Source organism: Pristiophorus japonicus, chromosome 3, assembly GCF_044704955.1.
Source record: "Pristiophorus japonicus isolate sPriJap1 chromosome 3, sPriJap1.hap1, whole genome shotgun sequence".
Lineage (NCBI taxonomy): Eukaryota > Metazoa > Chordata > Chondrichthyes > Pristiophoridae > Pristiophorus > Pristiophorus japonicus.
Window position 1 is genome coordinate 182,851,265 of NC_091979.1, and position 24,913 is coordinate 182,876,177.

Consider the following 24,913-nt stretch of genomic DNA (forward strand, 5'->3'; position numbering starts at 1 on the left):
AGACACTATTAAGTGAAGTCATAAACATGTTCTTTTCACATGGTTTATGATTTCACTAGCGGACAGTGGAAAGCCCCTTTAATGATTTATTATATACAATAATGTCCAATGCCAATTACCATCATTCACAAAACACCCTTGACTCATTTTAATCTTTGCCTTTAAAAATCAATAATTTGTGGACACAATGGGACTTCAGGATTGCTTCCTTTTGGTTAATAATTTGGGGCATATCCTAACCACTTCAAAAATGTGTGTTAAAGTTCAGTACATTGTACATTTCCTGAATGACGTATTAAAGCCAGGGGTTACCTCCTGTTCTTTGTCCTTCTGCTTCTTGCGCTCATCATCTTTTTTTTCTCTGTTTTCCTTGCCCTGAGATTTGGAACTGGACGATGCTTTTGCTTTCAGATCTGTCTTTTCACCAGCAAGAACCCTCCTCACAGAATCATCGCTGCAAAGCTGGAGAGCAAGAAACAAAATGGACTAATACTGCTCTTAACTTCACTTCTCTACACAAAACTGAAATGCTCACTGATCCACTGTGGTCTAAATACAAAAAACTTCCCAAGTGTAGGGAGGAAACACAACTCTTGGTTATACCCTGTTTATGTTTCAGTAAGAATGTTGTGTGTTCAACCAGTTTTGCAAGCTTGTTCTCCCACCCTGCTAAGGAAGTTACACAAGCAAGGTCACAGAGGATTGGATTGTGTGGAATATAACTGGCATCCTGGAATAGTCCTGTTTCAAAGTCATCACCACAATTTCAAGCAGTCTGATCAAATGCGACACAAGTAATTCATTGAAAAATCATTGAGAGGGGCCAAATTGTAGCAACCTCAAAGTCTCAGGTTTACTACCACAATGACTACTACCATCAAATTCAGAATATGCCAATCGACATCTTAAAACAAGAATAAGGACTGGATACTCTTCTGTCAACTATAATTGCAAAATCTCTCAAGAAATCTGTTTAGAATTTTTTGACCCCAAAGTCTGGATCCAGAAAAGCTCAACAATGCGAGCCAGCTAAGGCAAAGTCACTGATAATCCTATATTCAAATATGGAGATGCAGAAGTGCTGAAATAATGGGCCCAAGTTTCCACATGATTTGCGCCTGATTTTTTAGGAGCAACTGGTGGAGAACGGACTATCTTAGAAATCGCAATTCTCCACATTTTATTTTCTGCAGTTCTAGTCAGGTAGAACAGTTCTACTTTGGAACAGAATTTTTTCTTCAAAAGGGGGCGTGTCCGGCCACTGACGCCTGATTTGAAAGTTTCCACAGTGAAAATGTACTCCAAACTAAAGTAGAATGGAGCCAGTGAAGATTTTTGTAGAACTGAAAAAACCTGTTCTACACATTAAAAAAATCAGGCGCAGGTTACAAATTAGGCGCCCAGAACGAGGTGGAGGGGGGAGGGGGGGAAGGGGGGAAGGGAACTCATTAAATTTGACAATAAATCCTTATTTATACTTCTACAAATAAATCCAACCTGAATAAACATTTATAAGCCAAGAAAAGATTAAATAAACCATCTTCCTACCTGTGTGAAAGTGCTTCAGCCAGGGAGAATTCTGCAGCCGTTCGTGCCGCTGAGCGGGAGGGAGGGGGAGAGAGAGAGAGAGAGAGAGAGAGAGAGAGAGAGAGAGAGAGAGAGAGAGAGAGAGAGAGAGAGAGCGGGTGTCGGGTCGGCAGGGGGGTGGGGGAGCGGGTGTCGGGTCTGGTCCGGAGGCAGGGGGGAGCGGGTGTCGGGTCCGGTCGGGGGCGGGGGGGGGGGGGGGAAGCAGGAGCTGGCCGTGGGAGGAGCCTTATTCATGCAGCCCCAGTGAGGGGCATGCGTGCTTTGGGCCCCTCCCACACAGTTCGGCGCCTGGAGCTACTGCACTTGCGTGCCCACTGTAGCGCGCATGTGCAGAGGTCCAGGCACTGTTTTCAGCGCAGGGACCTGGCTGCTCCTCCCCCCCCCCCCCCCCCCCCCCACAGCTCGTGCTGGCTGCGCCGAGGGCCAGAGGACCTGCAAGTAGGTGGAGGATGCCGAGCACCACTCTAAGGGCCCAGCACTGGCCATGCCGTGCATCGACTCCTTCGACATCTCCTCCGACATCTCCTCCTCCTCCTCCTCCTCCTCGACTCCGAAGAGCACTCTTTTCTGGCACTCTTTCCAATGCGCAGTCGGCGCGCTTCAGGTCAATGCGCCGAAAAAAGGGGTTGGCCAATGTTGGACCCTAAATGTCAATCGCATTTTTAATCTTTGAAAAAGGCCAACAGTACAGGGTGACTGAAAACCTATTAGTGGAACAGTCCAATACTATCGCCTTGAGATACCTTCTATAGAACCTCCCGCCAGGCGTTCTAAACTATAAGTACCAATGGGATGTTTGAGAATTACTGCACAGATATTCCCCCTCGTGTCCAGTCAATAGAATACACTTTCTCTAAGTTCACATGGTATTAACCTATGATTTACATTCTTCACCATTGTGGACTAGTGAAGCTCATACTCCCCACTTAAAAAAAGAACGCCTTTCTCCACTTAAATACAACACATGTCAATCAAAACAACGGGTGGACTATTCCTGCCACTTGAAAAATGAAGATACTGTAACAAACTAATGGGGTATTGCTTAATACTATTTCTATTAATAGCTAAAGGAGGTAATCACACTTCATTCTAGTTAATCATAGCTTTCAATTGGGTAATCAACATACCTCTGTTTGCAGCATTACCTTGGTTACGTAGATGATTACATTCGAGAAAATCTCCTACCACAGACCAGAGTGCTGAATGAGACACAATCTGGGTGTCTTAACGACGGAATAAAATAAGTTGATGTCAATCTGACCTAGCAATTGTGTAATTTTATTTCTCAGTATAAGAAATCCTACAAGTTGGATTTTTCCCTTGTAACATATATACATTTTTTTTTCATTATTTTCTCCACACTTCCCATTCTGATTTTCCCTCTTCATAAGGGATGCGTGAGCTTCGCAGTAATGTCTTCGGGAGTTCACCAACATGAAGAGGATAAACCTAAACCAAATGTTTGGGCTAAACCGCCTGTTTCCATGTTGGATTTTAAGGGGTTAAATAGTTGATTCAAAACTACACATCCCTGGTTACCTTTCTCAATCACCAAATGAGAGAAGCATCAAAACTAAGCAACAAAAGACAATGGTTGCTGTATTTGGACACCTGTTGTAAATAGCATCCCCGCCAAAACGGGAGGACTTACTGTCTACTTTCACCAACTGTAAAAGGGTAGGGAGATGTTCTTGGGAGACCACAGACTGAGGAGATTTAACTGAAGATGCTTCTGGAAGAGACAGAACAGGAGTAGGCCATTCAGCCCCAAGAGCCTGTTCTGCAATTCAATTAGATCATGCCCGATAGGCATCTTAACTCTCTTTACCTATCTTGGTTCCATATCCATTAATACCCTTACCTAACAAAATCTATCGATCTCAGTCCTGAAATTTTCAACTGACCCAGCATCCATAGCCTTTTAAGGGAGAATTCCAGATTTCCACTACCCTTTGTGTGAAGAAGTGCTTCCTGGCATCATCCCTGAATTACCTAGTTCTAATTTTAAGATTATATCCACTTGTTCTTGACTCCCCACCAGAGGAAATTGTTTCTCTCTATCTACCCAATCATATCCTTTAATTATCTTAAACACCTCAATTAGATCACCCCTTAATCTTCTATGCTCAAGGGAATACAAGGTATTCTCGACTATGCAACCTGTCCTCATAATTTAACCCTTTAGCACCAGTATCATTCTGGTGAATCTGAGCTGCACCCCTTCCAAGGCCAATATATCCTCCTGAGGTGCTGTGCCCAGAACAGAACACGTTACTCTAAATGCAGTCTAACCAGAGCTTCGTACAACTGCAATATAATTTCCACCCCTTAGTATTCCAGCCCTCGAGATAAAAGCCAACATTCCATTAGCCTTTTTAATTATTTTTTGTACCTATCCACTAGTTTTTAGTCATTTCTATACATGGACCCCTAAATCTCTCTGCTCCTCCACAGTTCCTAGCTTCTTGCCATTTAGAAAATACTCTGATCTATCTTTCTTAGGTCCAAAGTGGATGACCTCACACTTCCCCACATTGAACTCTATCTACCACAGTTTTGCCCAGTCAGTTAATCTATTTATGTCCATTTGCAACTTTGTGCTCTCATCTACACTACTCTCTGTGCTCCTAACTTAGTGTCATCAGCAAACGTGGATACAAGGCTCTCTATTCCTACATCCAAGTAATTGATAACTATAGTGAAAAGTTGAGGTACCAGTACAGATCCTTAGGGGACACAACTCACATCTTGCCAGTTGGAGTACATACCCATTATCCTGACTAGGACTAAAAATTCGCCAACCTCAATGACACCAAACCATAAACAGTATGGACAAAACGTCAGGGAAATGAGCACACTCATGAATTAGGAATCAGACGTGTACAATATAGTCAGGAACATCACTGATCATAAACTCTGAAATCTGAGATTATTTGTGAAACATCGGAGTTCCTTCGAAGGTATTAGCAAGGAAATATTCTCCTCCTCCTCCAGTTAAAAAAGATCTTGAACAAACATTTCCTCTAATGGAAAAGACAATTGTTCTGCAAGCAAAATATATTGATTATCCAAACAGATTAGAACCAAGTATGCAGCAGTGAGGTTACTACAATTGGCTTCAGAATCTCTCTCCTTCACCCCCCGACTATACAGTCTTAATTTATTTTCTTCTCCCTACCCCATCCCCATTATCTGCTTCTCTTCTTTCCCCCTCAACATAAAACATCTCATTCTGCTAATCCCACAACAGAGTCTCCTTCTCTGAGCACCCCCCACAGCTACCTATAACGATAGGAACTCTGTTATATTAAAATCTGTGCCCTCAAAAGGACAGTGAGAAAGTCAGGGGTCCCTTGCTGGAATTTTTTTTTTTTAAAAAGCAACTGGCTTCACTCAGCCAACTACATTTTCTCTGCATGTACCTCTCTAGCTGAATCCCTGACTATTTAATTGTTTTTGAAGCACTTCTAGATTCCATCTTCAGGAGAAAGTTTCTAACTGGAAATGGTATTATTTAAATCCTTCAAAAAAAGAAGTATGGTTGAAAAGGACGTGTAAAGATTTTTGGTTTGCCGGTCTTATTTTAAAATAAAAAAGATCAATGCAATTGTGCTACCAATTCCAAATGTTTCTGCAGCTCCGCTCCGCTCCCTCCACCCCCCTCCAATTCCCAAAATGTAATTGCTCATTTATGACCAGCACTTAAAACTGTAGAGCAACTCTGATATGTCAATTTTTTTTTTTTTAAAAACAGTTTTAAGGAGCTGCAACTAACTTGACTTAGCATTGATTGGTATATCTGCCCCTTTTCAGTGGTCTGTCTGGTTGTTAAAAACTTGGTGGAGGGAATTCAATATTTTTAGCGTATATAAAGACCCAGGATTTGCTGTAGGAGGGCATCTAACAGCATCTGTCGTCAGTTAGACTTGCCCTTGCACATTTAGGTTTTTACATTTTTTGCATGACAAGTTGCTGGAAATGCAAGCTGATAACGGCACAGGGAAACAGAGCCTGAGTGAACAGGAAAAGCAGCTGCATATCTCCTTCACCAATCAGATTGAAGAATTGAGAAATTAACAGTGCAAGAACCAAGAATGAAGTGCAAATTAGAGTGGGTGAATTCAATGTCAAGTCAAATACAGAAAGAGAAATAGACGGGGCAAGAAAGATTGGATTAAGAGAGATAGAAAAGCGACAGAAAAAGGGAAAGTAAAACTTTTCTTACATTTTTTAAATCTCCAACAACAACCTGAAGGAATTGAGACTCCACACTTGTAATAGTTAATTTTCAGTGCCAGAGAGGTTGATTGGCAGAAATGAATATTTATCACATCGTTATAAAGGTTCTTAGACTGGAATGGACAAGACTTAGGACTCAAATTTTCCCCAAAGCATTTTTTTGGTGTACTTGAAGAATTACGCCCGATTTTTTGGGGCCCCAAGTACGCCAAAAAAAAAATGTTCTAAGTTTCTCCGTTGGATTTCTTCATTTTGGTGTGGCCTAACCCTACCTTTAGGTTTGATATGGGTAACCAGGGACACAATGCGAGCTGAGGCTGCAAAGTGAAGCTTACAGCCAGCTTTTCTCTCTCTCTCTCTCTCTCGAAATCGTAACTAACTGAGTTACACTGGTGCAAATTGACTGGGGAAACTGTGGTTTTTTTTCACCTTAGCAGCCAAAAGAGCAGCCTGCTCAAAAAAAACAGCACAAATCACTGGAGAAAATTGAGCCCTTTACTTTGAGGCGAGTTTAGTTCATATCTACCACACAAATACAGCAACTTCATGCCATTCAATGTATTTCAATGGTGAGGCAGACAGCGACATGCCATTTTCGCGAAGCTAATCGTGGAGCGACGCATCTCAGACAGCAACTTTTGGATATTTGAGTTTAAATGCGCAACTGCCCTTCATCTGAAGTTGCTGCACCATTTGCACAGAAATAACAGCGAGCTCAATTAGCCTCACCATTATTTTGACAGCAAATTCTGGCCCTCTAATTCTATTTAACTCTCCAGATGGCGTAGTTAAAATATATATACACACATATATGTATGTATATTGATAGAATGAAGTGGTTGTGAAATGAATGTTATTTTGACAGCAACATCTAGACCATTGAGCTCCAGTGCTCTTCTATTACTCCAGTTTCTCCCTATTACCCACTGTTCAGTGTTGATTACCTTTACTTTGGTGTTGTATTATAGAATGATAAGAATCATGAAAAATTTACATAAGACATAGTGGAGTGTGTAAGTACCTAAAGAACTAATGCACATAAGTGTATTCCGGCAGTTGGACATTTTATACACATCTTGCTGTTGAAGTGGTTCTCCAAAATATCTCTCAATTCAACATTAATTGGTAGTCTTGGAGAAAACACAGATAGCTAGAGTGAGCAATTGAAGTGTCAGTGGTGCAGGATGGCAGCAAGACTGTGGTTCGGATAAATTAGAGTAGTGAAGAGAAAGCAGAACTCTGTCTAATATATATCATAATTTCTCCAAGGCTGCTGGTTACAAACAATGTAGAGAAATGCTAACTTTCTTTCCCCCTCTGACATCTCTCCCCTTGATGAGTATCTAAACAAATGGGTGCTTGATACCCCTTTTGGTTCTCACACAAACCCAGGGTTGTTTACCCCAAAACAATTACCTTGTTAAGACAACATTTTGCAATAGTTTGCAGGAGCTCATTAGTTTTCTCTGGTTCGTGACCCGCCACTACACGTGCAGGTTTCACAGACAAAGGATCACCAGACACCATCATTACTACATCAATAGCCTTCTGCAGGAATGAAATTTTTGCATCTTTATCCTGAAAAGAAAACAAAAGGAAAATAAATTAGTTGGGTAAGCTACAATTACAACTTTCAAATTATACTATCTGTACTTACCAAATGAAAATAACACATTTGCATTTATATAGCACCTTTCACAGCCTATGTAGTGTATCTTATGCTGGCAAATGTATAGCAACAAATTCACATGTAGCAAGTGAGATAAATAACCAGTTTTTTTGGATGGTGTTAGTTGAGGGATAAATGTTAACCAAGACACAAGGAAAACTCCCTTCGCTTTTTCAAATAGTACCATGGGATTTTTTTTCCCCATCCTCCTGAACAAGCAGATGGAGCCTCAATTTAACATCTTATCCAAAAGGTGGCACTTTCAACAAAGCAGCACTCCTTCAATACAGTAGTGAAGTGTCTGCCTACATTATGTGCTCAAATCCTGGAGTGGGGCTTAAATGCACAACATTCTGACTGAGGCATTGATAGAGAATTCAAGCTCTGCAGCCCGGCTGCAGTTTTGAAAAAACACAGACCACATTGCATTAAGTCATCAATTAACTTGACATTTTAGGACCTTTGGGTAACGAGCCAATTAAAGGTTAACAGACTATCAATTGAGCCAATAAGGTCAAAGAAGGCGAGTTCTTTTCTGTAAATTGAACCAGGTATAAGTGCAGCCATTTTGGCCATGTGGTCTCAGAAGGACAAAGGCCTGGTTTAAAGCCAAGAGCTTGTTGCTGCTGCCAGAATAAAATTACATTAAAACTACAAGTTCGTATTTCATTGGAAATTAAGAGATCTAACAATTTTGGTGTCACGAACACGATCGCTGGGGGAAGAAACTGAATTTTGGACATCGGACCTTCATACTGAGGCAAGGACTCCTCTTTATAAAAGTCCTCGGTCAAAAGTTTAAATTCGCCTCTCCTTCTACGCAATTCCGAAAGCCTCCGGTTTACGAACCCTCCGGTTGGTAGTCGGCTCGAGATCCCATAGATGTCTAAATTCAGCGGTGTGTTAGTTAATTAATCACCGACCTACTGATCGGCTGGAAAGCCTACGACTCGAGACCCCAGTAAAGAAATCAGTATTATGGCAGCAGGAGATAAGAGCAAAGAATTGCCTACAACTGTTAAAGGCGGGCGGGCACCACCTGAGGTTTCGATAGATGAAATCCTCCAACAGTTGAAAGAATACATAGAGCAACAATTCAACTTATCTAAAACCTGTATTAAGATCGAACAAAAATACGGTACCTCCAAAGGACAATGGTCCTTGGACGAGATCAAAAGGGTCTGGGGAAAAACGACAGGTATGAAAAATAAAGAGCGAACTAGATGGTCCCTAGCCGTTATGGGACAGATCCGAAAGCGGAATGAAATTATCATGCGTTCCCAACATGATCGAGAACTGACCAGTACAAAGGACCAATTGCAAGCTGTTTGTGCACAGCTGTGACAGACAAGACTTGAACTTGAAAAATCGGAAGCGGAAGTTAAAGATCTTAAAGGTGAAATTAAAGAATGAAAAAAATCATTAGTCAAGAGACAGTAATAGGAAAAGGAAAATGTATTGGTCAATTCCCAGGGTACCCATGTTTGGATAAATTAAAAGCGCAAACCCGAAGACACGACCAAGGAATAGATACGGATTCTGAATCCTGACGATACAGGGTCGGAGGATGAAGAATTAGGGGTGCGCTTTGCCCCGTTTAAAAAAAGACGAGTTGTCGTCAAATCAGAAGAGACTGCGGATGAGAGCGGAACCAAAAAAACGAAGAAAAGGGTGTATGCAGAATATTTAGTTCATGCTCCGGCAGACCCAGAGAAAATTGATAAATGGTCCAAGGAGTTGCCCAATCCAAAGAACGGGGCAGTGAAAACATGGGACCAATTGGTCTGCTTAAGAAATATATATCAACTTCATCCCTGGGACGGAGTGCAAATTTTGACCATAATGGTGCCAAAAACACAGGGAAGAAAATTGCACGACAAGGTAGGAAAAGCTTTGGGGCAGGATGAGCAAGAATTAAACGCAAGATGGGAGGCGATTAAACACTGGCTGCAAGCCTTCAGTCTAGCTAAGACAGACTGGAGAAAAATTGCAGCCTGCCAACAGAAAGGAACAGAGGAGGTCCTGGAGTATGACGAGCAGTTTAGATGCACGTGGCTAGAACATTCCGGTATGAATAATACAGATGAGGAAATGGATGAACAAGTGTTTGGACCCCTGAAAGCAACTTTCGTGGCAGATCTAAAGCCAGAACCGTCCAAAATGCTTAAGGTAGTGTTACCGGACTGGGAAGGTAGAGGAACTACCTTTGCAGCATTGGTGGATCGATGTAACCAATTAGATCGGGATATGGGAGCTAAAGTCCGAGCTGTACAGGCTATGGGATGGAAATCCCAGGATTCCGATAAACAGTTATTCGGAAAATTACCCGGAAAATGTCATTATTGTGGGAAAGAAGGTCACTGGGCCAAGACGTGTAGGGCAAAACAGCAAGGTTGCGGCCGGGGAAGAGGACGCAGCCAGGGATACAATTCAGCCAACAAACTAGGCTTGTCACAAGATACCGACCTCATAGAAGCATTTAAGTGACTGACAATACAACAACAGAAGGAGTTACTTGGGATAGCAAAACAACGATTAGAGCCCACCCTGGCCCCCCTCCTCGCACTAATACAACAGAGGGGAGATGAGATATATATAACTGTGAGGGTGGGCGATAAGGATGTGGACTGTCTTTTAGACACAGAGTCGGAATTAACATGCTTACCCCTACAATATGGAGACTTTTTGCCGTTGGATGGTAGGGCACGTACAGCCTAAGGAGTTGGGGGCCATAAAATGGAAATTACAAGGACAACACAGGTACTTATAGGGCTGGGTCCACATGAACTAACCACACCGGTCTGGATAGGCAAAGTAGATCAACCCCTTTTGGGAATGGACGTTCTAATCCAAGTAGATTCATCGTTGCATTTTGAGGATGGTCGGGTGACATGGTCAATTAGAACTTTGAAGAAAGAAGGAACACCCGATATGGGCTAAAGAGAAGAACGATTGTGGCCTACTCCAGATGGAGCCTGCGTTATTTACCGGGACCAAGCCTCCATGCACTAAACAGTATCCCATCAGTCCAACTGCCATCGCGGGAATCTTACCGGTTATTCAGCAATTGGAGAAACAAGGGGTGCTTATTAAAACGCATAGCTCCTCCAATAGCCCCGTGTGGCCGGTACAGAAATCTAATGAGACTTGGCGTTTGACTGTCGATTATAGGAAAGCTAACCAGTGTATTGATCAAAAAGCTCCTTTGGTCGCAGATTCCTCCACCATTTTTAATGCCCTCAAACCGGAACATAAATATTTCTCGGTTATAGATATGGCCAACGGATTTTGGTCGCTGCCTCTGGCACCGGAGGTTCGACAGTGGTTTGCTTTCACGGTCCAAGGACAACAGTATACTTGGACCCGGTTACCGCAGGGTTTCCACAACAGGTCTACGGTATTCCACATGGCTTTACAAAGCCATTTGTGAGAATTACCTCCCCTGTCATCCACAGTCATCCAATATGTAGACGATATCCTGCTAGCTTCAAACACGGAAGAACAGCATGAAGATTTACGAGCTTTGCTGAACCACCTTTGGCTGAAAGGACATAAAGCCAGCATCGACAAAGCACAAATATCCCAAGAAGTGGTTGTATACCTGGGACAAAAGATTTCACAAGGAAAGAGAGAACTTACCCAGGATAGAACTGCAGCCATTCGGGCTGCTAAAAAACCCACCACTATTCAGGAACTAAGGTCCTTTTTGGGATTGTGTAACTTTAACAGAAATTGGATTGACTCCTTCACACAGCTTGCTTAGCCACTGAATGATATCTTAAAGGGGAAACGTGCCTCTAAAGAAGCCATCACCCTCACTAAGGAACAGCAAGAGGCCTTCCGGAGTTTGAAAAAGGCTTTGTGTTCGGCACCGGCTCAGGGAATCCCCGACAGTGGTAAGCCATTTTACCCTGTTTGTCCATGAGAAAGAAGGATACATGACAGCTATACTGACACAAGAACATGGGGATCGACAAAGACCGATTGGCTATTATTCGGCAAAACTGGATGCGGTAGCCCTCGGATGGGGAAGTTGCCCAAGGGCCATGGAAGATACATATCGAGCGGTAATGATCACTGCGGGTCTCGTCCTCGACCAAAAGCTGATTGTCAAGTGTCCCCACACCGTACATGCTTTGCTGTCTATGAATAGAATGTCTCAGGTGACGGCAGCTAGATGGACCCGCTGGACGGCAGTTTTGGAAGCTCCTAATCTCCATATCGTTTGGGCCAGCCCGGTTAATCCCGCAACTATGCTCCCGATGTCAGAATCGAGGGAGCAAGAGGGAGGAGAATGCGAAGAGCATGACTGAGTGGAGATTTTAAAAGAAACAGAAGAAGCAGCATTGGCAGCAGAGGAGCCTCTGCACAACCCAGACCTCATCCTGTTTACAGATGGTTCCTCCTTTGTTGACAATGGTACCAGAAAAGCAGGATGGGCAGTTACAACCTTATATAAGATAGTGGCAAAAGGATGTTTACCCTCAGGAACGCCAGCACAACAGGCCGAGTTACGGGCCCTGTCAGAAGCATGTCGAATAGCAGAAGGACCGACAGCTAATGTCTACACAGATTCGCGTTATGCTTTTGGAGTCGCTCACGACTTTGGTCTGTTATGGCGGAAAAGAGGATTCCTCACTGCTGCTGGTATACCTATCCAAAATGGAAAAGAAGTCCGAGACTTACTAGAGGCCATACAATTACCTCAGGAAGTGTCCATCCTGAAGTGTAAGGCCCATACCAAGGAAAATACCATGGAAGCACAGGGAAGTGCCCTAGCCGACCAGGCAGCTAACGATGCCGCCTCACAGGGCGCTCCCCAAGAAGAACCAACACAGATGTGCAGATTGAAAGCACTCAGGACTCTGACATGAGACCTTCAAACAATGCAACGAGAGTGCTCCAGAGCGGAAAAATGGACATGGATTGAGGCAGGAATTAAGCTATGCGAAGATAGTGTCTGGAGACAAAGAGTTACCGACAAGCCAGTCACGCCACAAGCGCTTATGCCTTTTTTAGCCCAACAGATCCACTCGTGGGGACACTTGGCCTCACAACAGATGACGGCACGGTTCCAGAAAAGCTGGTGGGGTCAGGGATTTAAAAAACACGCCCAGCTGGTAGTAGACCGCTGTGTGGTCTGCCAGAAAAATAATTCTGGACCCATCACGGTAAGGCCCCAACTGAGGCCCCCTGCCCCTGTTGGACCATTCCAGCATCTGCAGGTTGATTATATATCTCTTCCTTCATGCCAAGGATACACTAACATTCTTGTCATGGTCGACAGATTCTCTAGATGGGTAGAAGCTGACCCAACTAAAAGAGCCACAGCCAATCACACTGCAAAGGTCTTGTGTAAGGATTACATTCCCCGATAGGGAGTCCAGAGTAGCATTGACTCAGATTTGGGAACACACTTCACAGGTGCTGTCTGCCAAGAAGTCTGTAGGTTACTGAACATTACATGGGATTTACACTGTCCTTATCATCCACAATCATCAGGACAAGTAGAGCAAATGAATCGAACTCTGAAAAAACAGCTTGCCAAATATCACCAAGAAGGAACACCATGGCCCAAGTGTAGCATTAGGGCAACCCCAAACAGAACTACAGATCTAAGTCCATTTGAAATTATAACAGGAAGACCCAGGTCGCTGCCAGGAACTATCGATTTAAGGAAAGCTGATGTTCACTTAATGAGTGACACTTTATTATCATACTGTCAGAACCTAACCAATGCTATTAGTTCTGTTTCCCGACAGGTATCGGCAGCTTGGGGTAATCTACCCGAAGGAGGACACATCATCATCCCGGGAGTCTGGGTGTATGTGGAAAAAGTTGCATAAAGAACCTTTGGGTGCCAAGTGGGAGGGACCTTATCAAGTGTTATTGATCACCCACACAGCTGTTAAAGTCCAAGGAAAGAAAGCCTGGATCCACACTTCACACGTTAAACGAGCACCCGTAACTGAAGCTGAAATCTAATAAGGACAATTACTTTTTGCCAAAATGTATAAATTTACTGCATTACTGATTGTAGGTTTTCCAGGTATTTGCCTACTTCTTTCTAGCCGACCCTCTGCACGAAAGGGAAATAGTAGGGTAGCAAGGGAATTACATGTAAATACCTTTTTATATATGTCATACGTTTATGCCAAACAAGGTAACATTTCTAGTTGTTGGGTGTGTGCGCATATTCCTATTCACTCAAAGGGAGGGATCCCCTTGAGGCCAGTTCCCTTGAATATCTCGGAAATGGCTGAGTGGATAATTAATCAAAACAAAACAGGCAATGCATTTCAGGATACGGAAAACTGGGCACGTAAATGGAAGTCAGCAGGTTACAATCTGACTACCTTTGAAGGGGGATACCAACCATGCTACAATAATTCCAAACGGTCCCCATTTTTTGTTATCACTAATACAACGGGAATAGGAAGACCGGGGGAAATCGGTCTGTCTGATTAGAAACATCAAAGGAGGCCAAAATATGGGGTATAGTAACTGCTCCCGGAATCATAATGTAATCAAGCCACGGAACCATACAAACTGGGCCGATGTGGGAGTTTTTAAACGCAACAGGGATTCTGAATAAAACAGATGGAAAAGCCTGGACAGGCCCCGGAGTGTTGCTGACAAAGAAACAGCTAACATTCATTGCCTATAATGGCACCTATTGGGTGTGTGGCCACAAGGCCTACCCTTGGCTGCCGCAGAATTGGACGGGATCCTGCTATTTAGCCTACATTGTGCCTTATATGTATCATATAAAGTCACTGTCGGAACATTTACACCGTCCTAAGAGAGCTATCACAGAAACAGAGAGGCTCTTTGCCATTCTGATCCCCAGGTATGGGACCGCCAGACTGGCAAGGGAATCCATTAACATGGCATCTATTGTGGAACGGGTAGCCAATGATACCTCAGAGGCCCTAGTTAAAATCAATGCAGAAATGGTAGCAATCCGCACAGTCGCCCTACAGAATAGACTGGCCCTTGATTACATCCTGGCTGAAAAGGGAGGTACTTGCACCCTACTCGGAACTGAGTGTTGCACATATATCCCAGATAGCTCCGAAGAAATTACCCACTTAGCGGAGCATATCCAAAAGGAGGTAGAAAAACTGAAGCAACCCCCATCATTCACTTTGTGGAGCAGAGCCACTGAATGGCTAGGTGCAATAGGAACTTCATTGGTGGAAGGTTTAATTCTATTTGTTGTAATTATTTTACTTTTATATTGTTTGTTTATGATGATTAAATGTTGTTGCAACCAGGCGGCTGCAGCTGCTGTCCCGCAGGTGAGACGCCTAGCGGGTCCCAGCAGATCGTCTGTACGTGGTACAGGGGTATGTTATGCTTAAGGGAAGGTTGTTTACTGGTTGAATTAAGATATTGATTTGGATTAAATTGGAATAAGGTTAATTAACCTACTAAAACCAGACTTCCATGGTGGCCATGATGGAATTCGGGTTGGTGTAAATTTGTGTGGAAGCTACTAGTCCAGACATGTAGCGAAACACATCAACAAATTTTAGAAGGAAACTCTATTAACATGTATGAAATTATTTTTTGAATGTTTAACCAGTGATACCTGATGTTTTATGATTCAGTTTGTGAAAGAATCAAAGGGGGGATTGATAGAGAATTCAAGCTCTGCAGCCGGCTGCAGTTTTGAAAAAACACAGAACACATTACATTAAGTCATCAATCAACTTGACATTTTAGGACCTTTGGGTAGCAAGCCAATTAAAGGTTAACAGACTATCAATTGAGCCAATAAGGTCAAAGAAGGAGAGTTCTTTTCTGTAAATTGAACCAGGTACAAGTACAGCCATTTTGGCCATGTGGTCTCAGAAGGACAAAGGTCAGGCTTAAAGCCAAGAACTTGTTGCTGCTTCCAGAATAAAATTACATTAAAACTACAACCGGAGTTCGTATTTCATTGGAAATTAAGAGATCGAACAGGCATGATATCATTACCACTAAACCAAGCTGACATCCATACTCTTAAGGAAAATATTCAGGTGAAGGGCCACAGCCGATAGTGCAGATTTAAGCAGAAAGAAAAGACAAAAGGGAGATCAAAGTTCCACAAGGTAAAGAACAAATTACAAAAAGGAAAATAGTGCATTAAGTCTTCATTTCAATACTGATAAAGCAGGGAGGTGGAAAAATACATAGGTTGTCATATCTGGAGCTTTGAAGAAACAAGATACGAAAGATCAGAGAAGCAACATAGAAACATAGAAAATAGGTACAGGAGTAGGCCATTCGCCCCTTTGAGCCTGCACCACCATTCAATAAGATCATGGCTGATCATTCACCTCAGTACCCCTTTCCTGCTTCCTTTCCATACCCCTTGATCCCTTCGGCCGTAAGGACCATATCTATCTCCCTCTTGAATATATCCAATCAACTGGCATCAACGACTCTCTGCGGTAGAAAATTCCACAGGTTAACAACTCTCTGAGTGAAGAAGTTTCTCCTCATCTCAGTCCTAAATGGCTTACCCCTTATCCTTAGACTGTGTCCCCTGGTTCTGGACTTCCCCAGCATCGGGAACATTCTTCCTGCATCTAACCTGTCCAGTCCCATCAGAATTTTAAATGTTTCTATGAGAACCCCTCTCATCCTTCTGAACTCCAGTGAATAAAGGCCCAGTCGATCCAGCCTCTCCTCATATTTTCAGTCCTGCCATCCCGGGAATCAATCTGGTGAACCTTCGCTGCACTCCCTCAATAGCAAGAACGTCCTTCCTCAGATTAGGAGGCCAAAACTGAACACAATATTCCAGGTGAGGCCTCACTAAGGCCCTGTACAACCGCAGTAAGACCTCCCTGCTCCTATACTCAAATCCCCTAGCTATGAAGGCCAACATACCATTTGCCTTCTTCACTGCCTGCTGTACCTGCATGCCAACTTTCAATGACTAATGTACCATGACACCCAGGTCTCGTTGCACCTCCCCTTTTCCTAATCTGCCGCTGTTCAGATAATATTCTGCCTTCGTGTTTTTGCCACCAAAGTGGATAACCTCACATTTATCCACATTATACTGCATCTGCCATGCATTTGCCCACTCACCTAACCTGTCCAAGTCACCCTGCATCCTCTTAACGTCCTCCTCACAGCTCACACCACCACCCAGCTTAGTGTCATCTGCAAACTTGGGAGATATTACATTCAATTCCTTCATCTAAATCATTAATGTATATTGTAAATAGCTGGGGTCCCAGCACTGAGCCCTGCAGCACCCCACTAGTCACTGCCTGCCATTCTGAAAAGGACCCGTTTATCCCTACTCTCTGCTTCCTGTCTGCCAACCAGTTCTCTATCCACGTCAGTACATTACCCCCAATACCATGTGCTTTAATTTTGCATACCAATCTCTCGTGTGGGACCTTGTCAAAAGCCTTTTGAAAGTCCAAATTCACCACATCCACTGGTTCACCCTTGTCCACCTGACTAGTTACATCCTCAAAAAAATTAGAAGTTTTGTCAAGCACGATCTCCCTTTCATAAATCCATGTTGACTTGGACCGATCCTGTCACTGCTTTCCAAATGTGTTGCTATTTCATCTTTAATAATTGATTCCAATATTTTCACCACTATTGATGTCAGGCTAACCGGTCTATAATTATCCATTTTCTCTCTCCCTCCTTTTTTAAAAGGTGAGGTTGCATTAGCTACCCTCCAGTCCATAAGAACTGATCCAGAGTAGATAGGCTGTTGGAAAATGATCACCAATGCATCCACTATTTCAAGGGCCACTTCCTTAAGTACTCTGGAATGCAGACTATCAGGCCCCGGGATTTATCAGCCTTCAATCCCATCAATTTCCCTAACACAATTTCCCGCCTAATAAGGATTTCCTCCAGTTCCTCCTTCTCACTAGACCCACTATCCCCTAGTACCTTCGGAAGGTTATTTGTATCTTCCTTCGTGAAGACAGAACCAAAGTATTTTATTCAACTGGTCTGCCATTTCTTTGTTCCCCATTATAAATTCACTTGAATCTGGCTGTAAGGGACCTACGTTTGTCTTCACTAATCTTTTTCTCTTCACATATCTATAGAAGCTTTTGCAGTCAGTTTTTATATTCCCAGCAAGCTTCCTCTCATTTTCCCCCTCTTAATTAAACCCCTTGTCCTCCTCAGGTTTGCTGTTTTTTCTGGCCAATTTACATGTCTCTTTCTTGGATTTAACACTATCCTTAATTTCCCTTGTTAGCCACGGTTGAGCCACCTTCCCGGTTTTATTTTTACTCCAGACAGGGATGTACAATTGTTGAAGTTCATCCATGTGATCTTTAAATGTTTGCCATTGCCTATCCACCGTCAACCCTTTAAGTATTATTCGCCAGTCTATTCTAGCCAATTCACGTGTCATACCATCGAAATTACCTTTTCTTAAGTTCAGTACCCTAGTCTCTGAATTAACTGTGTCACTCTCCACCTTGATAAAGAATTCTACCATATTATGGTCACTCTTCCCCAAGGGGCCTCGCACAACAAGATTGCTAATTAGTCCTTTCTCATTACACATCACCCAGTCTAGGATGGCCAGCCCTCTAGTTGGTTCCTCGACATATTGGTCGAGAAAACCGTCCCAATACACTCCAGGCAATCCTCCTCCACTGTATTGCTACCAGTTTGGTTAGCCCAATCTATATGTAGATTAAAGTTGCCCATGATAACTGCTGTACCTTTATTGCATGCATCCCTAATTTCTTGTTTGATGCTGTCCCCAACCTCGCTACTACCGTTTGGTGGTCTGTACACAGTTCCCACTAGCGTTTTCTGCCCTTTGGTATTCTGCAGCTCCACCCATACAGATTCCATATCATCCAAGCTAATGTCCTTCCTTACTATTGCGTTAATTTCCTCTTTAACCAGCAACGCCACCCCACCTCCTTTTCCTTTCTGTCTATCCTTCCTGAATGTTGAATTCCCAGCCTTGGTCATCCTGGAACCATGTCTCCGTGATGCCAATTATATCATATTAGTTCATTGCTGCCTGCACAACCACAAGAGAGAAGTACTGAAATGATGGGCTATATTCGACTCTTGGACATGATATTGGCGACTGTTATGACAAAGCAGAAAAGAGACACTGCTGCTTCTGGAGACGATTCTATCTCGTTCAGTTCCCACAAGCAGATGGGGACGTAAGCTGCTTTTCAAAACTGGCAAAAGCAGCAATAAAAATGTATTTAAAATTTTGAGTCAAATTAACAAATCACAAATTAATGAATTTTTCAAGCATGTTTGGGCCTGCAGGTTCATCTATTATCATTTTGAAATAATATCTAATTCGCCACAAAAATTATAAAACTTAAGTATAAGACAGTTGACTCTAAACAATCAGATATTAAAGGTTGAAGTGACCAAGTTATTTGTTCTGTTCTGTCTCAAGTACATCTTGTTTGAAATCACTGCACTGTTTCTAGCTAACGTGCTACTCAGTCTGGAAGTCTCCTCTTGGCATTGTATCAAACAAAAATATACTGAAATGGTTAAATAATGCAGAAAGAAATATTTGTAAGTTCAGGGAAGGAGTGGGTCTCCGTGAGCTATCCAGGCAACCTGCAATGGGGGGGGGGGGGGAAAGAACAAAATGCCTACTTGAACAGAAAACAACTTTTATGGGGACTGGTAAACACAGCCTGTTCTCTGGAACTTGCATTCAAATCCAAATCTGCCTAATGCAATAGTGTCTATCTTCCAGTTTTAAGAGTTCCAAGAGAAGTAATTGAGCATCTCAAAGTCTTAAACCAGTGTCTTATGTGTATGGGTCCATAGCAGAAAACTGCCCACAATTCAACACAAATTGATTGTTTAATTCAAAGACCATAAATACAGCTGATATGGGAAATGGCCGTGAAAAGTAAGCTTTAGCCTACATCTGGTTAAGCTATTCCTGATTTGGAAGCAATTGAAACTGACAACAGCTACCCATGTGGGAAAGTATTCCATTCCCCAGCACTGCCATCTCTCAACTTAATTACCCTAAATCCCCGCCCCACCCCAAAATTTCATATTATTAAAACAGACAACTTTCCCACAATCACATTTACAGAAGATAATCTAGACACAAGGCTAGATTACCAAAAGTAATATAATTTACTAACAATGTGTGCACTACAAATTATTTAATTAGGTTAAAAAGGAAGAATAAATGTAAAAAAGATAGACGGTTTAGAACAGATTATGACAGCAGCTTTTTATCTTAAAAAAACTAAAAAAGCAATATCCGCAACAGGTATGTTAAACAGTAATAAAAGATTTATTGCAAGCCCCTCCTTAAACTTTTTCTAATGACAAAATAATTGACCATTAAGCACAAAACACCCAAAAAATCAGCAAAGTATCAATGTTTTAAATTACAGTACAACACACGAGAATCCCAATGTCAGTGGTTTATAACATACAACAAAAGCAGCCATTACTTATGAATTTATTTCACATGTCATTAAGGTACAACATTTTAGGCTTCAAGATGTTAAGATATAAACTAAAAGCAGTTTTTAACTCACTTGAGTTTTTGGTGGATAAATAGTTTTGTTAATCGAACTTATTACAATATGAGCTTGTAACTTTTACCTGATATTTTAGGATTTAATTATAATACTGGTAGATCTCCTGTGGCATTGCTCATGGTGAGTCAGAGGAATCTCGATTTTATAATATAGGGGTGTTTCATGTTTTAGGATTTTTGACCATTTTTCCAGAAAGATCTTTGTATAATTTATATTCAAGCATGGCTCTTAAGTTAAATGTTATTCTCAAAAGGCCTTAGGTTCATAGGTCAGCAACATGCTGAATTCTATGTGACAGTGATAAGAACATAAGAATTAGGAACAGGAGTAGGCCATCTAGCCCCTCGAGCCAGCTCCGCCACCCAACAAGATCATGGCTGATCTGGCCGTGGACTCCACTCCACTTACCCGCCCGCTCCCCATAACCCTTAATTCTCTTATTGGTTAAAAATCTATCTATCTGTGACTTGAATACATTCAATGAGCTAGCCTCAACTGCTTCCTTGGGCAGAGAATTCCACAGATTCACAACCCTCTGGGAGAAGAAATTCTTTCTCAACTCGGTTTTAAATTGGCTCCCCCGTGTTTTGAGGCTGTGCCCCCTAGTTCTAGTCTCCCCTACCAGTGGAAACAACCTCTCTGCCTCTATCTTGTCTATCCCTTTCATTACTTTAAATGTTTCTATAAGATCACCCCTCATCCTTCTGAACTCCAACGAGTAAAGAGCCAGTCTACTCAATCTATCATCATAAGGTAACCCCCTCATCTCTGGAATCAGCCTAGTGAATCGTCTCTGTACCCCCTCCAAAGCCAGTATATCCTTCCTTAAGTAAGGTGACCAAAACTGCACGCAGTACTCCAGGTGCGGCCTCACCAATACCCTATACAGTTGCAGAAGGACTTCCCTGCTTTTGTACTCCATCCCTCTCACAATGAAGGCCAACATTCCATTCGCCTTCCTGATTACCTGCTGCACCTGCAAACTAACGTTTTGGGATTCATGCACAAGGACCAATTGTGGAGCAGTGGAGGCGTGTCCTGCACAGTAGGAGCTGAGCTGCAGAGAGGAGAGCAGCCATCAACTTTTGCTCCTGCCTGGAGAGCCCTGAGACCAGCCAGGAAGAGAAGGAAGGAAGGGGCTTCACCACCAACTTTCACCCAGAGGGAGAGGAGGAGAAAAGAAAGCATTTACCAACTTTACCATTTCTGCAAGGAGTTGGAGAGAGGGGGAAAAGACCAACAACAACAACATCCAGTGTGGAAGGAGGGGGACTCTACCATTCTACAGGTGGGTGTGGGTGCATTTCCCAAACAGACTTTGTTGTATCGGTGGGGGGAGGAAAGAAGACCACTGAGGGCCGGAACATCGCGGGGGGTGTGTGTGTGTGTGGAAGTGTGCGTGGGGGCCTTGCTTACAACTAGGCCCCCCCCACAATTGGAACCCCCCCCCACCCCCCACATTTGCCTAGCCTGGGATAGCTGGAGCTACCAGGCTCAAGAATTTCATTAATCACCCTATTTAAACATCGTTGGGAGTGTGTGCCTGGTGGCTCGAGCTGCCCCAGGTGAAGACGTCTTCTCCCCCCACCTGAAGACCAATCCAAAGACTGTGTTTTTTGTGTGTTTTTGCCATCTGGGGAATGCACCCACCCACAGCTGCGAGGGGAGACCTGCCCTCGCAGTTCCCCCCCGCTTCCCACCCCCCTCTCTCTTTCTCTGTTTCTCCCCTCTCTCTCTGAGGCCCCTTTCTCCTAATTTAAAAAAAAAACAATTGAGACAACTGAGCAGAGGGAGCAAGGCCCCTCCCCAATTGCCAGCTAGGGGAGAGGTGCCTCGTTAAGGGCTCCTCTGCTCAGTTAATAGACGAGGCCAATAAAGACCATTAAGGCCTGTGACTTTGGGGTGGGTGTAGCCCTTAAAGGGACCCCGTGATGGCGACCCCATCCACGCCGGTGGCAGGGCCAGCGAAGACATATGCGCAGGTGGCAACCGCTTCCACGGCACCTCATGCGCCACCCGCTGCCCTGCCACCATTCAGACTCATTACAAAAAAACACGGGGTCAAGAGCTACACTCACCCCACAATGAGCATTGAGGAGTGCGTGCGGGCGATGGCTGGGGTAGTCGGCCCCTCGGCCATTGTCGCAGCCTCCAAGATGTCTGGGAAGGCTGTTTTCTTCCTGGGGTCGGAGCGGGCGGTGTCCCTGGCCCTTGAAAAGGGGCTCACGGTGGGCGGGACGTTCCTGCCGGTGGACCCTCTCGAGGCCACCGCGCAGAGGGTCATCGTGTCAAACGTCCCGCCCTTTGTTTCCGCTGAGCTCCTCCTCCCTCACCTACACCAACTGGGGGAGGTAAGGTCGGGGATCAACCCCATACCGCTCGGCCTCAGGGAGAACAGCCTGCGCCACGTGTTCTCCTTCCGCCGCCAGCTCTTTGTCCGGCTGGCGCGGGAGGACATGACAGAAGGGCACTTTAATGTGGTGCACGAGGGGACTGCCTACCGCGTCTTCTGGACGTCGGACGGCGTGCGGTGCCATGCCTGCAGAGAGGTGGGGCACATTCGCAAGAACTGCCCCGCCTCCAAGGCCGCCAAACCACCGAAGGCGGCCAAGGCTGGCGCCGCCACCACCCCTCCCCCTAGTTGCGTCCGCGTGCCGGGAGCCATAGGTGCGCGGGCATCGTCGGAGGCCTTTGTTTTCAGGGCCTCCGGCGGGGGGGGGGAGGGAGAGCGTCCGAACGGAAAGAAGGCGCGGAACAAGGAGAAACATCTAGAGGCGGGTCCCCTCGGTGCGCCAGACAATTTGTTTACCGCGCTCGGCCCAACCCAGTCACCGGCGAGCGCGGGGTGCCCCGAGCCCGTGCCCGAGCCCTTGAACAACACCACAGAGGGGCCCGGGCGCGGGCAAGAAAAGGAAAAGGGGGGGCGGAGCGGGAGGCCTCGGCAGACATGGAGGTCTCCCTGACTCCGCGCGCCCCCAGGAACAAAAGGAGGCACGGCTCCGATGAGGCGGAGGGGGAACAACATCCCTCCGCGGAGGAGTCGGTGCCCGCCGCGTGTCCCGCGTCCCCAACCAGCGCCCCCAAGCTGCGCTGTAGGCGAGAGGAGTCTGTCCCCGGGGAGGGTGAGACAGTCGAGGCTGCCCAGCCTCTGCCTCCCGGGGATGGCGTGGAAGATCTGCCTGTCGTGGGGGGCGTGGGGATCGCGGAGGAATGCATTGCCGCCGGGCCGGGCGTCCCGGGGACTGAGGCGGGCGGGGCCAAAAAGGCCGAACCTGAGCCCGCCCAGCTATTAATCAACTGCCTCCGGGAGTCGCTCGACCCGGCAGAAACACAAATTAATGTTTATTATGACACTGTAGATGCTGGGCCGGGGGGTGGCAGCGGGGAGGGGGAGGAACACCCACCCTCGCCTCTTGCTGTGGAGCTGGAGCACTTGGAGAGCCTGGGGATTTCCTATGGCCGGGTCGCTCCTTGTTCCCCGGTTCCTGGGGCGGAGGGGGAACCCCTTCTGCTGTCATTTCCCGACCCAGCACCATTTTTAAAAGAGCCCAGTGGGGACTCCTCTGCCGACGATCCTGGGGGTGGGATCGGGGCAGAGCCAGGGCCGGTTGGAGCGGCCGGTTCATTTGCCGTACCTTGTGCGGTCGATGGGCCGGCTGCTGGCGGCCACCTCGCGGAGGAGGACGGGGACTTGGTGGGGGACGCGGGTGAAGACCTAGAGACCACCGCCAGCGAGGCGGTGGATCTGCTCGCGGCCGCCGCCGAGACCATCCTCATTCCTGCAAAGGAACTCCGGGACTTTTTGGCCCAGAGCCGGGGTCGCTGCGACCAAGCCCGACTGGCCCTGGAAAAATGGTCCGAGCCAGAGCTGATCAAGGGGTCCGTCCGCGCCGTCAAAATCTTGGCCGCGGGCGGGCCCTTGACAAAGGCGCAACACCTTGAGCTGTGCGAGCTCGAGGGACTCCTCGCTGGGCTGCGGAGGGAGCGGAGTTCAACAAAAGACTCCGCTCCCTCCCCCACAATAGGTTAAGGTAGAGGTTGCACTATGCTTTTGCTATGAAGATAACCATAGCCAGCCTCAACATCAACGGCGGCAGAGGGGCACGCCGTAGATTTGACAATTTTTCGCTCCTGCGGGAGGGGAAATATGCGGTGTGCTTCCTGCAAGAAACCCACACCGTTCCGGGAGACGAAGCCACGTGGCTCCTGGAATGGCAAGGAGAGGTCCGCATGAGCCACCTCACCGCCATTTCTAGTGGGGTGGCCATCTTGCTGGGCCCGCATTTTCAGCCGGAGATCTTGGGGGTCGAGGAGCCCGTGCCAGGCCGCTTGCTGCACGTAACGGTTCGCCTGGGGGACGTGCCGCTCCATCTCGTGAACGTGTACGCCCCTCAGCCCGGCCCGCAGAAAACGCGCTTCTTTGAAGAGGTGTCCGCTCTTCTTGGCTCCGTCGACGTCGGCGACTGCATTGTCCTCGGGGGGGATTTTAACTGCACCCTCGAGGCGAGGGACCGCTCCGGTGCCCCGCAGTGCATGACGGCGATGGAGAAGTTGAGGGACCTGGTCGGGTCCTTCGACTTGGTGGACGTCTGGCGAAATCTCCACCCCGACTCCAGCGCCTTTACTTGGGTGAGGCCTGGAGTTGGATGGTCTAGAGTCGACCGCCTTTACGTGTCTCGGGCATACGTTTCCTGCGTCCCGGCGGCCTCCATGCGGCCGGTGCCGTGTTCGGACCACCACCTGGTGTGGGCGGAGCTCGCTTCGCTCCGCGCGAGGACGGGGTCCGCGTACTGGCACTTTAACAACCGGCTGCTGGAGGACGTGCGGTTCCAGGACTCGTTCCGTCGATTCTGGTCCGACTGGAGAAGGAAGCAGG

The 24,913-nt window shown here is 45.6% G+C and overlaps 1 protein-coding gene across 4 annotated transcripts in view; it reads right to left on the bottom strand.

Annotated features, from left to right (window-relative positions):
* traf3ip1 (TNF receptor-associated factor 3 interacting protein 1) overlaps nucleotides 1-24,913 on the bottom strand; it is a 302,416-nt gene that overhangs the window by 230,441 nt on the left and 47,062 nt on the right. For all 4 annotated transcript variants that reach the window (XM_070876062.1, XM_070876063.1, XM_070876061.1 and 1 more), the window contains exons 3-4: nucleotides 7,243-7,404; nucleotides 313-462 (exon numbers count right to left, since the gene is read on the bottom strand). In XM_070876062.1, the coding sequence (XP_070732163.1) occupies nucleotides 313-462; nucleotides 7,243-7,404 (312 nt within the window). The remainder of the gene's footprint in view (nucleotides 1-312; nucleotides 463-7,242; nucleotides 7,405-24,913) is intronic.